At 37.6% G+C, this 18,853-nt stretch overlaps 1 protein-coding gene across 6 annotated transcripts in view; it reads left to right on the forward strand.

Annotated features, from left to right (window-relative positions):
• ZNF451 (zinc finger protein 451) overlaps positions 1-18,853 on the forward strand; it is a 114,004-nt gene that overhangs the window by 55,417 nt on the left and 39,734 nt on the right. For all 6 annotated transcript variants that reach the window (XR_010413661.1, XR_010413660.1, XM_064597733.1 and 3 more), the window contains 5 exons: positions 1,050-1,203; positions 1,684-1,831; positions 10,871-12,480; positions 16,820-16,963; positions 18,027-18,157. Coding sequence is in view for 4 of the 6 variants with exons in the window: in XM_064597733.1 (XP_064453803.1) it covers positions 1,050-1,203; positions 1,684-1,831; positions 10,871-12,480; positions 16,820-16,963; positions 18,027-18,157 (2,187 nt within the window). In the remaining 2 variants the exon portion in view is untranslated. The remainder of the gene's footprint in view (positions 1-1,049; positions 1,204-1,683; positions 1,832-10,870; positions 12,481-16,819; positions 16,964-18,026; positions 18,158-18,853) is intronic.

Below are 18,853 nucleotides of genomic sequence, written 5' to 3' on the forward strand. Positions count from 1 at the left end.
CAAAATGGAGCATGGCACAGTTAGTTTTGATAATGAAGAAAAGATACAAGTTGACCAGAAGAGGAGAAAACAAAAATGATTGAAACAAAGGATATGAATAAACAATCCACGGAATATGGAATATCTATAGAATTGTATGAATTAAGTGCTCAGACTCACTAGTAGGAAATACTAATTAAGGTAACAATGAGTATCACAATATCTGTCAGACTGCAAAAATGAAAAAATGATCTATAGGAGCTATTGTGCCAGGTTAAGTCACTCCTAGGGAATATGTAAATTGATAGAGCCTCTTTGAAAAACTATCGTATGGTATCCTTTAATATTCAAGTACTAAACCTTTTAACCCAATGGTGCCACTCGGAATAATGAGAAAACACACCTATAAATAAGGATATGTGTTTAAGGTTGGTTACGGGTACCATTGTTTATAGTAGCAAGGGAAGAAAAGCCTGGAAATGAATAGTTGACTAAGGAGTAGTTTGCTACCATTGAGAAGAATGAATTAGAGATATGCCAGTTGATTTTGGGGGATTTCCGTTAGGTATTGTGGAATAAGAGAAACTAAGCGGCAGAAGAGTCTGTAAGATGACAGTATTTGGTCAAACAATGGCAGTCCCCTGTATGTTTATTTCTATATATTTTTGTAAATTATTAAGCATGGAGACATTTATGGAAGAACACATAAACGTAGGTTATATTGCAAAGTAGAGTGAAGAAGGAAAAATGGAAGAAAAAGTATATGTGGTATGAAAACATTTATCCATTAACATAATATAGATGTATATAAAAAAAGGAAAAACATAAAAGTAAATGTATATTTATTGTCACAGAAAGATGGTCAAGTTTTGTTTTTAAGAAAAAAATTTTTAATTCACATACGGAACCTCATTTATGATAAAAATTCCATAGTTCACACTCAGGGAAGAAAAGTTTTCATGTTAAAACCTGATACAGAATATTCCAAATAAATAAATTTTGAAAATTGATTTTAAAAGATTGAATACTGATTTTAGTTGTTTGTAATACAGCTTTGCCTTGTATTTTAGGAAGCTGCAGATGATGAACATAAAAACAACCTTCTTCCTCAGATTATTCAGTGTTTTGCGTGTCCAAATTGCTTCCTTCTTTTTAGCAACAAGGATGAGTGTTTGAAGCATATGTCTGGAAAGAATCATTTTCGTCAGAATTTTAAACTGGGTGGTATGTTAATACTCTCTTCTGAAAATTATTGAACTACTTTAATCTTTGCTGATTTACCATACTTCTCAGATAATTCTTGAGAAAACTTATCTTCACATTAGATGGAAAACATAAAAGTGAAAGATGGTCCTCATTTTTATTTTTCAAAAAAGATTTCTCAATATTGATCTGCACCTAACAGGTTTACTTACTTTGAGGAATGAAGTGAAACTTGGGAAGAAAATATTTATTTAGGATGATGTTTTTATATATCCATAATATCTGGGAAGTTGGATGTTACTCTGCATTTAAGACTCAGATTTTGAGCATGAGTTCAGCAACTTTTGCACTTAAGGCTAGAAAATTACTTCCCTTAGATTTTTATCACTTAAATAACAGTCTTTTACTTATGCCAGCCAGTGTTGAGAAAGGCAAAGGGGAGGAAGGTTAGGTTGCTATCTACTCAAATCTTTGCAAGTTATAGTTTATTTTGTCTTTCAGATGACCAGGGGATAGCACATCCAATATCATTTCCGTCTTTTGCAAAGAAACTTCTGATCTCTCTGTGCAAAGATGTCCCATTTCAAGTTAAGTGTGTGGCCTGCCACCAGACACTACGTTCCCACATGGAGCTCACTGCCCATTTCAGGTTTGTACAGGATTAGTCGGGCTTAAGGGAATCCTTCCCTAGTAGCTCTTTACCAGAGGGAGGATTCAACAAAACTTTTCTATTTTATGTTTCTCTGCTTTTAAAGTGAGAATGTACATTAGTCTGGAAATTAATCAAATTTAGCATAATAAGAGAAGTTAAAGGTGTGGAGAACGTGGATATATTGATATTGCTGTGAATGTAAAATGAACTAACAGCTCTATGTGTATTTTTCTCTGTGTGTTATGTGAGTAGTATGTATATAGGGGAGGAGCAGGTTAAAATAGAACCTTGGCTTTAAGTCAGCCAGAATGAAAAGTATCATATACATATGAAAGGTAAAATTTCTGTAAAAGGCCAAATTTATCAAATAATCATTGGCTTTACAATGGAAATTATCAAGCAATGTACAATCCCCAGTGTACCTTTCACCCAGCTTCAGTAATTATCAACACATGGCAGTCATGTTTCATTTATATTGTCACCCCCTGCAAGTTACTATTTCAAAGTAAATCATGTCATTCTATCTATAAATACTTCAGTATGTAACTATAAATGGTAAGGACTTTTTTTTTAATTCTATAATACTGTTATCATACCTTTAAAAACTGTTATTTTTTTAATAGCATCAAAAACTAGTCAGTTATCAAACTTCCCTGATTATCTCATGAAGTTTTTTATTTTACATTTGGTTTGTTGGAATCATGATCTAAACAAAGTCTGTATGTATTTTCTGTTTAGGTGCTGTGTCTTTTAGTCTGTTTTTCCTGTTATACCATTAAAATGTATTAAAAGTTTAGATCTACTAAAAGTATGACAATTGTTAAAGTTTAAATAAAACATTTGTTTAAATAAAACAATTATTTTCACAAACCTTCAAGTAAAATACGTTCTCAATAAACTTGAGGCAGTAGAATAAAATTCTGTGTATATATTCTGTAACTACTAAGTTTAACAGTCCTGGTTCTGTCTTATATTTCATGAGTTGAAATCCTGGTTCTGCCTGTTATTTTTATTCTTAATTTTTTATTATGTAAAATTTCAACAGAAATGGGGCGCCTGGGTGGCTCAGTTGGTTAAGCAACTGCCTTCGGCTCAGGTCATGATCCTGGAGTCCCGGGATCGAGTCCCGCATCGGGCTCCCTGCTCGGCAGGGAGTCTGCTTCTCCCTCTGACCCTCCCCCCTCTCATGTGCTCTCTCTCTCTCATTATCTCTCTCAAATAAATAAAAATCTTAAAAAAAAATTTTTTTTTCAACAGAAATGAAGTTAATAGTATACTGAACTTCCATTTACCCATTACCCCAACTTTAATAATAATCAACACTGTCATTCTTGGGTTTGTTTTTTTTTTGCATAAATTTATTTATTATTATTTTTTTAAATTTTATTATGTTATGTTAGTCACCATACAATACATCATTAGTTTTTGATGTGGTGATCCATGATCCATTGTTTTCGTATAACACCCAGTGCTCCATGCAGTACGTGCCCTCCTTAATAATCACCGGGCTAACCAATCCCCCCTCCCCCCTCCCCTCTAAAACCTTGTTTGTCTCTCAGAATCCATAGTTTCTCATGGTTCATCTCTCCCTCCAGTTCCCACCCCTCATTTTTCCCTTCCTTCTCCTAGTGTCCTCCATGCTATTATGTTCCACAAATAAGTGAAAACATATGATAATTGACTTTCTCTGCTTGACTTACTTCACTTAGCATAATCTCCTCCAGTCCCATCCATGTTGATGTAAAAGTTGGATATTAATCCTTTCTGATGGCTGAGTAATATTCCATTGTATATATGGACCACATCTTCTTTATCCGTTCATCTGTTGAAGGGCATCTCGGCTCTTTCCACAGTTTGGCTATTGCAGACATTGCTGCTATGAACATTGGGGTGCATATGGCCCTTCTTTCCACTACATCTGTGTCTTTGGGCTAAATACCCAGTAGTGCAATTGCTGGGTCATAGGGTAGCTCTATTTTTAAATTTTTGAGGCACCTCCACACTGTTTTCCAAAGTGGCTGTACCAACTTGCATTCCCACCAACAGTGTAAGAGGGTTCCCCTTTCTCCACAACCTCTCCAACATTTGTTGTTTCTTTCCCTGTCCATTTTTGCCATTCTAACTGGTGTAAGGTGGTATCTCAATGTGGTTTTGATTTGAATTTCCTTGATGGCTAATGATGATGAACATTTTTTCATGTGTCTGTTAGCCATTTGTATGTCTTCTTCAGAGAAGTGTCTTTTCATATCTTCTGCCCACTTTTTGACTTGATTATTTGTTTTTTTGGGTGTTGAGTTTGAGAAGTTCTTTATAGATCTTGGATACCAGCCCTTTATCTGTAATGTCATTTGCAAATATCTTCTCCCATTCTGTGGGTTGCCTCTTTGTTTTGTTGACTGTTTCCTTTGTTGTGCAGAAGCTTTTTATCTTGATGAAGTCCCAAAAGTTCATATTTGCTTTTGTTTCACTAGCTTTTGGAGATGTATCTTGAAAAGTTGCTGTGGCCGATGTCAAAGAGGTTACTGCCTATGTTCTCTTCTAGGATTTTGATGGATTCCTGTCTCACATTGAGGTCTTTCATCCACTTTGAGTTTATCTTTGTGAATGGTGTTAGAGAATGGTCGAGTTTCATTCTTCCGCATGTGGCTGTCCAATTTTCCCAGCACCATTTATTGAAGAGACTGTCTTTTTTCCATTGCATGTTTTTTCCTGCTTTGTCAAAGATTATTTGCTCATAGAGTTGAGGGTTCATATCTGGGTTCTCTATTCTGTTCCATTGATCTATATGTCTGTTTTTATGCCAGTACCATGCTGTCTTGGCGATCACAGCTTTGTGTAATATAGCTTGAAATCGGGCAACGTGATGCCCCCAGCTTTGTTTTTCTTTTTCAACATTTCCTTGGCGATTCGGGGTCTTTTCTGATTCCATACAAATTTTAGGATTGTTTGTTCCAGCACTTTGAAAAATGTCATTGGAATTTTGATCGGGATGGCATTGAAGGTATAGATTGCTCTGGGTAGCATAGACATTTTAACAATGTTTGTTCTTCCGATCCATGAGCATGGAATATTTTTCCATCTTTTTGTGTCTTCTTCAATTTCTTTCATGAGTGTTTTGTAGTTCCTAGAGTATAGATCCTTTACCTCTTTGGTTAGGTTTATTCCGAGGTATCTTACGGTTTTTGGTGCTATTGTAAATGGAATCGTTTCTCTAATTTCTCTTTCAACAGTTGCGTTGTTAGTGTATAAGAAAGCAACTGATTTCTGTGCATTGATTTTGTATCCTGCCACATTACTGAATTGTCGGATGAGTTCTAGTAACGTGGGGGTGGTGTCTTTTGGGTTTTCCACATAAAATATCATGTCATCTGCGAAAAGAGAGAGTTTGACTTCTTCTTTGCCAATTTGAATACCTTTTATTTCTTTTTGTTGTCTGATTGTTGTTGCTAGGACTTCTAATACTATGTTGAACAATAGTGGTGAGAATGGGCATCCTTGACGTGTTCCTGATCTTAAGGGAAAGGCTCTCAGCTTTTCCCCATTGAGGATGATATTCGCTGTGGGTTTTTCATAGATGGATTTTATGAACTTGAGGAATGTTCCCTCTATCCCTATACTCTGGAGAGTTTTAATCAGAAAAGGATGTTGTATTTTGTCAAATGCTTTTTCTGCATCAATTGAGAGAACCATATGGTTCTTCTCTCTCCTCTTATTAATGTGTTCATTGATTTCTGCTCTAATCTTAATTATTTCTCTTCTAATGCATGGCTTAGGCATCGTTTGTTGCTTTTTCTCTAGTTCTTTAAGGTGTAGAATTAGTTGGTGAATTCAGGATTTTTCTATTTTTTTGAGTGAGGCTTGGATGGCTATGTATTTCCCCCTTAGGACCGCCTTTGCAGTATCCCATAGGTTTTGGACTGATGTGTTTTCGTTCTCATTGATTTCCATGAATTGTTTAAGTTCTTTGATTTCCTGGTTGACCCATTCTTTTTTTTTTTTTTTTTTTTAAATAGAGATACCTTTTTTTTTTTTTTAAAGATTTTATTTATTTATTTGAGAGAGAGAATGAGAGAGAGAGAGCATGAGAGGGGGGAGGGTCAGAGGGAGAAGCAGACTCCCTGCAGAGCAGGGAGCCCGATGAGGGACTCGATCCAGGGACCCCAGGATCATGACCTGAGCCGAAGGCAGTCGCTTAACCAACTGAGCCACCCAGGCGCCCCCTGGTTGACCCATTCTTGAGCAGAGTGGTCTTTAGCTTCCAAGTGTTTGAATTTCTGCCAAATTTTTTCTTGTGATTGTGTTCCAGTTTTAAAGCATTGTGGTCTAAGAATATGCAGGGAATAATCTCAGTCTTTTGGTATTGGTCGAGACCTGATTTGTGACCCAGTATGTGGTCTATTCTGGAGAAAGTTCCATGTGCGCTTGGGAAGAATGAGTATTCTGTTGTTTTAGGGTGGAATGTTCTGTAAATATCTATGAGGTCCATCTGGTCCAGTGTATCCTTCAAAGCTCTTGTTTCCTTGTTGATTTTCTGCTTAGATGATCTGTCCATTGCTGAGAGTGGTATTGAGGTCTCCTACAATTAACGTGTTGTTATCAGTATAACTTTATTTTGGTTAACAGTTGGCTTATGTAAATGTCTGCTCCCATGTTGGGGGCGTAGATATTTACAATTGTTAGATCTTCTTGTTGGATAGATCCTTTAAGAATAATATAGTGTCGGGCGCCTGGGTGGCTCAGTTGTTAAGCGTCTGCCTTCGGCTCAGGTCATGATCCCAGGGTCCTGGGATCGAGTCCCACATTGGGCTCCCTGCTCGGCAGGAAGCCTGCTTCTCCCTCTCTCACTCCCCCTGCTTGTGTTCCTGCTCTCGCTATCTCTCTCTCTGTCAAATAAATAAATAAAATCTTAAAAAAAAAAAAAAAAAAGAATATGTGTCCTTCTGTGTCTCTAATTACAGACTTTAGTTTAAAATCTAATTTGTCTGATATAAGAATTGCTACCCCAGCTTTCTTTTGAGGTCGGCTGGCATGGAAGATGGATCTCCATCCCTTCACTTTCAGTCTGGATGTATCCTCAGGTTCAAAATGAGTCTCTTGTAGGCAGCATATGGATGGGTCCTGTCTTTTTATCCAGTCTGCAACCCTGTGCTGTTTTATGGGAGCATTTAGGCCATTCATGTTGAGAGTGATTATTGAAAGATATGAATTAATTGTCATCATGTTGCCTGTGAAGATGTTGTTTTTATAGATTGTCCCTGTAAATTTCTGTTGTAGATCACTCTTGGGGTCTTTCTCCTTTTATAGAATCCCCCTTAATATTTCTTGCAGGGCCAGCTTAGTGGTCACATATTCTTTTAGTTTCTGCTGGTCGTGTAAGCTCTGCATCTCTCCATCCATTCTAAATGAAAGCCTTCCCGGATAAAGTATTCTTGGCTGCATGTTCTTCTCATTTAGTACCCTGAATATGTCTTGCCAGGTCTTTCTGGCTTGCCAGGTCTCCGTGGATAGGTCTGATGTTATTCTGATGTTTCTCCCTCTATACGTAAGGAATCTCTTCCCCCTAACTGCCCTTAAGTTGGTTTCCTTGGTTCTGAGATTTGCAAATTTTACTATTACATGCCAGGGTGTTGGCCTGTTTTCCTTGATCTTTTTTTTTTTTTTTTTTTTTAAGATTTTATTTATTTATTTGAGACAGAGAGAATGAGATACAGAGAGCATGAGACGGAGGAGGGTCAGAGGGAGAAGCAGACTCCCTGCCGAGCAGGGAGTCCGATGCGGGACTCGATCCCGGGACTCCAGGATCATGACCTGAGCCGAAGGCAGTCGCTTAACCAACTGAGCCACCCAGGCGCCTGTTTTCCTTGATCTTGGGAGGGGTCCTCTCTGCCTCTAGGACGCGAATGTTTGTTTCATTCCCCAGATTAGGGAAGTTCTCAGCTACGATTTGCTCAAATACATCTTCTAGTCCTGTCTCTCTCTTCACTCCCTCCGGGATTCCAATTATTCTGACATTGGAACGCTTCATGGTGTCACTTATTTCTCTGATTCTATTTTCATGGATTCTGAGTTGTTTTTCCCTGGCCTCCTCTTTTCCCTTTTTATCTATTATATTGTCTTCCAGGTCGCTTATTCTCTCTTCTGCTTCAGTTACCCTAGCTGTTAGATTATCTAGATTGGATTGGATCTCATTGATAGCATTTTTAAGTTCTGCCAATTCAGCTTTCATTTCTGCCCTTAGAGACTCTATGTTGGCATTAATTGATTTCTCCATTCTAGCCACTGTCTTCACAATTGCTAGCCTGAATTCCATCTCTGACATCTTGGTTATATCTGCATCCATTTGTAAATCTGCTGCATAGGTCATAATCTCTGAGTCTTTTCTATTTTGGGGGCTCCTCCTCCTAGTCATTCGGTTGATGGGTGTTTGAGGGAATGTATAGAGTCCAAATTATTGACCAGAACCCAAGCAAGATGATGCACCTGTTTTCTTGGGACCTTAGGGTTGCTGGCCTGTTGTTTTCCCAGCCGGTCTTCTGGGGGAGGGGCCTGCCGCGCTGTACTCGGGCAACCCTGTTTGGGCGGAGTTGCCCTGCCCCCCTGTGGCAGGGGATGGGCTCAGCGGGAATCAGTTTTTGGGGCTTTTGTTCTCTGGCACCTTTCCGTGGCAGCTTTCCACGTCTCCTCCGCGAGTCAGAGCGGAAGAGATCATTTCCAACCCTCTGCCTCAGAGCAGAGAGATCGCAGTCTGTTCTTCAGTGAGCTCTCCAGGCCACACTGTCTCCGTTTCTGTCCCTGCTGCTATAAACTGTGCCCCTCCGCAGCGCTCCCAGTCCTGCCTCCAGGTCGGAGCACGTCTCTGTCCTTTTTGCTTCTAAAACCGCCAGCCGCTGCCAGCCGCTCCCAGTTCGCACGCACACGACCCCACTGCTCCGGGTTTCCGCCCCGGGGGCTGCCCTAAAGTCCTTTCCCTGCCGCTACCGGTCTCCCGAGTCTGTGCCCAGTCCCCAGCGCACGAGACTGTTGCTCACCGGTGGTGTAGGATCCCCACGGTCAGGCACCCTCCCGCTGCTGTTTATCCTCCAATATCTGCCTGCGGTATCACGGCTCCCCGCTTCATACCTTCCTACCTCAAAACCAACCGCCTGTGATATTCTGCTTGTAGAGATCCAGATCTTCTTACGTCTCAGGCTGGTTTCGTGGGTGCTCAGAGTGGTCTGGTAGATACCCAGCTCAATTCCGGGTACCAGTTGAAATAGGGTCCCCTAGTCCTCCGCCATATTTCCTCTCTGTCATTCTTGTTTTATGTATACATCTGTTTGCTCCTTATTTCCCTTCATTATTTTGAAAGTTCTGTTTTTGAGATACAAATTAAATTCATTGCAGTGTACACACCTTAACTTTTGTGAGTTTGACAGATGGCTACATCTGTTAACCTACACTTTTATCATAATAATTACTCTCTGTGGAAAGTTCCATTGTGTCCCTTCCCAGTCATTACCCACCCTCTCACCCCTGCAGTCTCTATTCTGATATTTTTTCCACCTTGCATTGGCTTCATCTCCTTTAGAACATCATGTAAATGAAATCATATAGTATGTACTCTTTTGTATTTGTCATTTTATCTGTGAGATTCATCTATATTGTTTAGGACATTGTTCCTTTTTATTGGTTAGTAGTAGTCTGTTACATGAACTCAATTTGTTTATTCATTCTCATGTTGATGGACGTTTGGATTAAAGTTTTTAGCTATTTTGAATGAAGCTGTATATATTTTGTACAAGTCTTATGGACATAGGTTTTCATTCATCTTGGACTAATATCTAGGAGTGGAATTGCTGGGATCAAAGAGTAGGTGTATATTTAATTTTATAAGAAAGTACTAAAAATTTTCCCAGTGTTTGTACCAACAAAGTATGAGAATTCCAGTTACTTTGCATCATTGCAAAGGTTTGGTATTGCCAGTCTGTTTCATTTTAGCTGTTCTTTTGAGTGTCTCTTTGTGGTTTTAATCTGCATTTTCCTGATGAACAATGATGTTGGGCACTTTTTCTTGGGTTTATGGGCCATTCATTTATCTTTGTGAAATATCTAAGTCTTTTGCCTAGTTTAAAAATTGGATTGTTTGCTTTTTTTCATAGTGAGTTGGGGTTCTTGATGTATTCTAGATACAAATATTTTGTCAGAAATATGAATATAATTCTCTCCCAGTCTAGACTTTATATATTCATATTATGTCTTTTGATGAGCCAAAGCTTTTAATCTCCTTAAGTGTAATTTAGTAGTTTTCTTTTGATGGTTGTTTTTCTGTCCTGTCTGAGAATCCTTTGCTTATTCTTGCTTCAGGAATATATTTTGTTTACTTCATTTTTTATGAAATTCAGCTTTTTTTTTTTAAGTTTATTTTTAGCTTTTATATTTATTTCTACAATCTGTCTCAAATAGATTTTTGTTGATCTTTAAAAACAGCCAGAATTTGACTTTACTGGTGATTCTCTATTGTTTGCCCATTTTTTACTTTGTTGATTTCTGCTCTTTAAACTTTGGATTTAATTTGCTTATCCTTTTCTAGCTTAAGGTAGCAGCTTAAATTGCCTTTGGACCTTCTTTTTCTATATAAACATTTAAAGTTATGAATTTTCCTCTAAGCATTGCTTTACCTTCAGATTTTGATAAGCTGTTTTCATTTTCATTCATTTAAAAATATTTTACCTTTTCCCTTTTAATTTGTTCTTTGACCCATAGATTTATTAGAAATTTGTTGTTTAACTTCTAAAGAGTTAGGGATTCATTTTCCAAATACTTGCATGAATTTTTTAATCTTGATTTTAGTTTTACTGTTCTGCATATGGATTAGAAACAGACAAAATGTAGATAATACTCAGGTATTTTGAGATGAAATTATTCTATTATCTGCATTTTTATTGAAAAATATCTTTCAGTATTTTATGTGTACATTGTTTATAATTCCTATGAAAAAGCAGAGTTACTGTATTTAGAAAGTACTTACAAAAGCGTTTATTTTTTTATCCAATTTAGAGTTCGTTGTCGAAATGCTGGTCCTGTAGCTGTAGCTGAGAAGAGCATTGCCCAAATTGCAGAAAAATTCGTATTAAGAGGTTATTGTCCAAATTGCAAGCAAGTCTTTATGGATGAAACCAGTACCCGAAATCACAAGCAGAATTCAGGGCACAAAGTCCGAGTCATTACCTCAATGGAAGAATCAGTTTTACTTTATTGCCACAGCAGTGAAGGGAACAAACCTCCTTCTGACTTGCATCTATTACTAGATCAATCAAAATTTTCATCACTTAAAAGAACTATGTCTGTTCAAGAATCTAGCTCACAAGATTGCACCACTGTTCCAAAAAAGAAGATGAATTTAGAAGGTAGAAACCATGAAGGTATAGTTTGTGTTCAGAAAGAAAAGTCAGTTGTAAAAACTTGGTTTTGTGAATGTCATCAACGATTCCCAAGTGAAGACGCAGTGGAAAAGCATGTTTTCTCAGCAAACACAATGTGTTATAAGTGTGTGGTCTGTGGAAAGGTGTGTGAAGATTCAGGGGTCATCCGTTTACACATGAGCCGAATTCATGGAGGAGCACATTTAAATAACTTTCTTTTCTGGTGTCGGACATGCAAAAAGGAGTTAATGAGAAAAGAGACTATCATGGCACACGTGACTGAATTTCATAATGGACACAGATATTTTTATGAGACAGATGAGGTAGAAGGTGAAACTTTGCCATCATCTTCTACAACACTGGTGAGTAATGTGACTGCTGAGACTCCTTCTTCAACTATTACTATTATTGATCATTCTCCAGCAAACAGTCCTCCAAGGGGTAAATGGCAATGCCGAATTTGTGAAGATATGTTTGATTCCCAAGAATGTGTAAAACAGCATTGCATGTCTTTAGCAAGTCACCAGTTTCATAGATACAGCTGTGCCCATTGCAAAAAGACTTTTCACAAGGTAGAAACACTATACCGCCATTGCCAAGATGAGCATAACAATGAAATAAAGGTTAAGTACTTCTGTGGGCTTTGTGATCTTATCTTTAATGTGGAAGAAGCATTTTTAAGTCATTATAAGGAGCACCACAGCATAGATTATGTGTTTGTGCCTGAAAAAACTGAAACTTCAATTAAAACTGAGAATGATTTTCCAGTAATAGAGACTAGTAACTTGTTAACCTGTGGTTGCCGTGAGAGTTACATCTGTAAAGTCAACAGAAAGGAAGATTATAGTAGATGTCTCCACACCATGTTGGATAAAGGTAAACTGTGGTTTCGCTGCAGCTTGTGTTCAGCAACAGCACAGAGCGTAACTGACATTAACACTCATATCCATCAAGTGCACAGAGAAGAAAACAGTGAGGAGGAAGAGGAGCAACAGTATGTGATCAAGTGTGGCACCTGCACTAAAGCATTTCATGATCCTGAGAGTGCTCAGCAGCACTTCCATAGAAAACATTGCTTTTTACGGAAACCCAGTGTGGCTCATTTTGGATCTGAGAAAACAAGCCTATACAAGTTTGCTGCCAGTGCCTCACGTACAGAGAGAAAACTGAAACAGACAGTAAGCCATCCAAAAAATTCAGACACGGAGAAAGGAGCTGAGAATGACCTAAGCTGTCAGAATATAGGTATGGCTTTTCAATTCTAATGTCTGTGCAAATTTCATATGCTGATAGAAAAACATACGTGTATTGTAGACATCATTTTTGTGAAAGCTAATAATGACTCAGTTTTGAAATAAGAAACATGGTAGGATGATCAGTTAATTAGTGTGTACACTTTTTAGGGATGTATATTCCTAAACACTAATAAATATTAATATTTAAATATTCATTCAACTACTCTAAACTTAAGGGGACAAAGAGTATATATTAGCTTTTTTTTTTTTTTTTAAGATTTTATTTATTTGACAGAGAGACAGCGAGAGAGGGAACACAAGCAGGGGGAGTGGGAGAGGGAGGAGCAGGCTTCCCGCAGGGCAGGGAGCCCGATGCGGGGCTAGATCCGAGGACCCTGGGACCATTACCCTAGCCGAAGGCAGACGCTTAACAACTAAGCCACCCAGGTGCCCCGAGTATATATTAGCTTTTAACAGTGTGTTTAAGATAACATTTTCTTTTACAAAAAGCATAGGAATTTTGAGAGATGATGGAAATTGATAGTCTTTCTGAAAGTCAGATTTGAAAGTTATCCTGAACATTTAGACTCTTCTTATCATTTAGATTTAGGTTCATTAAAAAGATAAATCAAGTGAACTCTTTTTGTTTCTATTTTGACTTTATTCTTTTGTTGTTGTTGGCTGAATCTTTTTTTATTAAAAAATTTTTTTTTATTCCAGTGTAGTTAACATATTAGTTTCAGGTGTACAATATTAGTAATTCACCAATTCTATGTAATAGTCAGTGCACGTTACGATAAAGTGTACTCTTAAGCCCTTCACCTATTTCATCCATCCCCCCATCCAACTTCCGTCTGGTAATCACCAGTTCTGTATATTTAAGAATCTGGTTTTTTGTTTGTCTTTTTTTCCCTTTATTTCTTAAATTCCACATGAGTGAAATCCTATGGTATTTGTCTTTCTGGCATTATACCCTCTAGATCCATCCATGTTGTTGCAAATGGCAAGATTTCATTCCTTTTTATGGCTGAGTAATATTTTGTTTATATATATATATAAAAATATATAAAATGCACATATATGCCATGTCATCTTTATCCATTTATCAGTGCACACTTGGGTTGTGTCCATAATTTGACTATTGTAAATAATGCTGCATTTAACAAAGGGATGCGTATATCTTTTTGAATTAGTATTTTCATATTCTTTGGGTAACTATCCAGGAGTAGAATTACTGGATTATATGGTAATTTTCTTTTTGATTTTTCAAGGAACCTCCATATTGTTTTCCACAGTGGCTGTACCAGTTTGCATTCCCACCAGCATTGTATAAGGAAAGATTCCTTTTCCTCCACATCCTCATATTTTGGCCTAATTTTATAAGTATGAGAAGTCTTAAAGATCACTTCAGAATTTGTATATTTTTGTTATGATTTTCTTGGAAGCAAAACTATTACTTAGAGTTAAAATGGCAATTAGAAGTAGAGTTACAGGGGCTCCCGGGTGGCTCAGTGGGTTGGGTATCTGCCTTTGGCTCGGGTCATGATCCCAGTGCACTGGGATCAGGCTTCGCATCGGGCTCACTGCTCAATGAGGAGCCTACTTCTCCCTTTCCCTCTGCCTGCCACTCCCCTTGCTTGTGCTCTGTCTCTCTCTCTCAAATAAATAAAATCTTTAAAAAAAAAAAAAAAGAGTTACAAGTGGTAGCAAGAAACCAGGGAGAAAACTGAGGTATAGATTCCTTTGTAATTACTCTAGACTTGACTTCTTGCACCATGTGATAAGACTAAAGTAAGTCTAGAAGGGTACAATGTTTTTATTTCATTTAGAAGTATAATTTTAAGTGTATATTCTTTTAAATAAATATTAGATTTTGGTAAATTATACAATATATAGTGGGGACAGTGAGGATATATGAAAATTTTGGCTAAAATGTTTTTTTAAAGATTTATTTGTTTTAGAGAGAAAGCTTACGCATGAGCGGGAGGGGCACAGGGAGAGAGAGAAAGAGAAACTCAAGCAAACTCCACACTGAACACAGAGCCCGACTCAGGGCTTGATCTCATGACCCTGAGATCATGACCTGAGCCGAAGCCAAGAGTTGGACGTTTAATGAACTGTGCCACACAGGTGCCCCTAAAATTTTTCTATAAACTATTTTTGTGAACTATGGAGTTTATGCAGCCTTGCTCTATAGCATGTGTAGATCTCAGTATCATCTTTAGTCATGGCATGTTTTATGTAAGAAATGATTACATGACCTGCTACTGACCCATTCAGCTCTACTTCAAACAGTAAAGCAGTGGTCACACTGTTTTTATATTCTCTTGTGCTTTTCTTTTGTTTTTCCGATTAGTTTTTGGGAATTTATGTTGGTCTGTGTTTGGTAGATGATTGTAGTATCTAAATCTACAGTTAACTAAGAATTAAAAAAAAATTTTTTTAAGTAATTTCTACACCTAACATGGGGCTCACACTCACGACCCGGAGATCGAGTCATATACTCCACCGACTGAGCTAGCCAGGGACGCCTACAATTACTAAGAATTTTAAGAAAAGATAAAAGAAGATGGGTGGCTTGGAAATGGGGAGGAGATGGCAGTAGTATATTTGAAGGAGTCTCTATTAGGTAGAGTAAAACCTAGTCATTTTAAAAATAGTTTAAAATATTAAGGTTTACATTGCTAACCACTAGAAACTTCAAGGCCTTATCATTATAGAAAAGTATGAAAGAAATGAGAGGGATGGAGAACAAGAGTTGGAAAATGGTGGAAGAGGAAAGAATCTAAGAGAACCAAGAAGAGATGTGTTTATGGTGGGAGGTGCTGGTGTGCTACCAGGACCTCTTATGCACCACTTTATGGTAGCAGGGTTGTAGGTTATTTCATTTCTGCTCTCCAGGGTTTTTAACGTAGCTAACAGGTTACTAATGAATCAGTCTAGATTGGGAAGAGAAACTTCTGGTGGGAGAAGTTCTTAACAGATAACCTTGAAATTTTATTTTGATGGAGGGTACAAGATTTTGGTTATTTAGCCTCAAAACTTGGTCTTCTAGTTCCTCCAATACATTATTTTTTTTTAAAGATTTTATTTATGTATTTGTCAAAGAGAGTGAGCAGCACAAGCAGGGGGAGCTGCAGGCAGAGGGAGAAGCAGGCTCCCTTCTGAGCAAGGAGCCCAATGAGGGACTCTACCCCAGGACTCAGGACCATGACCTGAGCTGAAGGCAGATGCTTAACCCACTGAGCCACCCAGGCATCCCTCCAGTACATTATTTTTTTAAAAATTCCTTGTATAAATTACTTTTAAAGAAATCCTTAGCTATAATGGATTTGGTGATGATGGGAGCAGTTTTGGAGGTAGTGGAAGCTGTAATGATTTTGGCAATTACAACCAATCAATCTTGAAATTCTGGACCCATGGAAGAAGGAAATTTTGGAGGCAGACTCTCTGGCCCCTGTGGTGGTGGAGGCCAGTACTTTTCCAAACCACAAAACCAACATGGCTATGGCGGTTCCAGCAGCAGCAGTGGCATAGCGGTGGCAGAAAGTTTTAATTACTGCCAGGAAACGAAGTTTAGCAGGAGAGAAGAGCCAGAGAGGTGACAGGGAAGCTGCATGTTACAACGGATTTGTGAACTCAACCAAACAGTGGTGGCAGGGCCTAGCTGCTACAAAAAAGACATGTTTGAGACAATACTCATGTGTATGGGCAAAAAATCTCAAGCACTGTATTTGTGACTAATATAACAGATTGTTTAGTTTCTCTTCTGTGGAAAAAAGCATTCCAACAAAGGATTTTAATACAGATTTTTTTTTTTTAAAGATTTTATTTATTTATTTGAGAGAGAGAATGAGATAGAGCATGAAAGGGTCAGAGGGAGAAGCAGACTCCCCGCCGAGCAGGGAGCCCGATGCGGGACTCGATCCCGGGACTCCAGGATCATGACCTGAGCCGAAGGCAGTCGCTCAACCAACTGAGCCACCCAGGCGCCCTACAGATTTTTTTTTAACACCTATGCTGTTGATTGCTAAATGTGATACCCTCATCATGATGCTGAATAAATAGGTCTTTTTAAAAAAAAATTAGAAAAAGAAAGGCAGGCTTTAGGGTCAGTGGCATGTATATATAGAAAGAATAATGAAATTTTTGAAATGTTCAGAATATTTTTTATCTGGTGTTAGTATACTGTGTCATGTACAAGTTTGGACTTCATGAAAAGGTTTAGAAATTAATAATATTCAAAATTAACAGTTTTGTATAGTCTCTAATATCTTTTAAACTTGAGCAATTAAAATGTTTTTAGCTAATTCTTAACCAAATTCAGGTTAATGTTTTTCTCTTCTCAGATGAAGAAGTTGTTGAGCTTCCAGATTTGGATTATCTGCGAACCATGACTCATATAGTCTTTGTAGATTTTGATAACTGGTCAAACTTTTTTGGTCATCTGCCAGGGCATCTTAACCAAGGAACATTTATTTGGGGTTTTCAAGGTATGGTTGATAAGGAAAACATTTGAAATTATACCCTCTCCTCTTTTTTCCATTAGAATATGTTTCACGTTAAAAAGACTGCTCTTGAACCTTCTTGATTAGAACATACAAACATAATTAGAATATTGTCACTTTGCATTATACCTACTCTGCTAGAATATTTTTCTCTTTACATTTCTGTGTGGTAAATGTTAATTCTCTTTGGTGACCTAAAGTTTGTGGATCTTTAGATACATACTGAAAAAGCCTTTATTCAACACCTGCAGTGTGCCAGGTACTATGCTTCGTATTAATTCATGTTTACTGATTATTATATTTATCTCATTTTTTAAATATAAGAAAGTATGCTGAGTTTATTTTTTTTCCGAAGTATAAAACTAATAAATAGTAGAGTTAGCTTTTGAACTTGGTTGGGCCTCATGGCTACAGAACTAATATGATTTTCAACATGCCACAACTGCCTCTTCAGTTCATCCTTACTGTATTCATCTAAATATCTCTTTACAAACCATTGACCAAACAGGGAGAGAGACTTCTTTGATTTACAGAAGGTTAGTATAGTGAACATCCAATAAACTTCATGTTTGATAGGGAACAACATAAAAAGAGGAGGATTGGATTTAAGATAGAAATGTACTGACCTGGATAAAGTTATCCAGTACAGTCTTTTAGTAAATTTAGCTTTGCTGATTGCCCATAATTTCTATCCACTGAGTAGCCTTGACATATTTGTGAAAAAAACCACTAATACGGTTTTATAGAAGTATACCATTCAGAGTCTTATCACACACATTACTTTTGATTCTCACTAACATACCTCTGTGTTTCCAGATGAATAGGCAGATTGAAGGAAGTCGGCCTGTTTTGCCAAGATTTTGTAAAGCAACAAAATGGTGATACCCATACTAGAATTGAATTCTGCATTCTAATCTAGTACCTACCCTCTAGAAAAATTTTTCTCTAATAGTGTTTTTTCATGATTGAGCTTTCAGTTGTATCTAGTGTTCTTTTCTTCTTTTTTTTTCTGTTTGACTATCATTTATGCCTTTTCTAAAAATAATAGGAGGAAACACCAATTGGAAGCCTCCACTCAACTGTAAGATCTATAATTACCTGAATAGGATTGGATGCTTCTTCCTTCATCCTCGTTGTAGTAAAAGGAAAGATGCTGCTGATTTTGCCATATGTATGCATGTGAGTGAGTGTTTTATTAAAAATCTAACATGAATCTAGGACCCATTTGGAATTTCCTTTCCACTTGGATTGTAATGACACCTATAGAGCATGCTTCAGTGCTGTATTTTTGTATAAAATCTTCTGCATTGGGTTCTACTTATGACTAATGAGGGCAAGGGCCCATATCATACTTTTATTTACTGCCTTTTTCCCCAATTCCTAGCAGACTGTCAGCTACTCATTGTAGACCCTTAACTATTTATAGAATAACGGTCAAGAGATGACATTGTACTTCATGTATGCTAAGATACTTTGACATTTTAACATCTCTGAAATTGGGGGGCACCTTAACAGTCATCATTGGTCTAGATGGGATTTGCATTTGCTTCTCTGCCAGTCACCTAAGAGAAGCTACCAACCTGAGACCCATTTTAAATTAAATTCTCTGCTTAAGGATTTATGTATCACACTGATAGCATGAATTTACTCTGCAGATTTGTTTTTTAGGTATTTCTGTGTGTGTTTTTTTAAAGTTTATTTATTTATTTATTTATTTAGAAAGAGGGGAGGGGCAAGGGGAGAGGGCGGGAGAGAGAATCTTAAGCAGGCTCCATGCCCAGTGTGAAGCCTGACACAGGGCTCCATCTCACAACCCTGAGTTCGTGACCTGAGCCGAAATTAAGAGTTGGACCCTTAACCAACTGAGCCGCCGAG

The sequence above is a fragment of the Mirounga angustirostris genome, unplaced genomic scaffold (assembly GCF_029215605.1).
Source record: "Mirounga angustirostris isolate CCGP_5_RB_7025 unplaced genomic scaffold, mMirAng1.0.hap1 SCAF_8, whole genome shotgun sequence".
Taxonomy (NCBI): Eukaryota; Metazoa; Chordata; class Mammalia; order Carnivora; family Phocidae; genus Mirounga; species Mirounga angustirostris.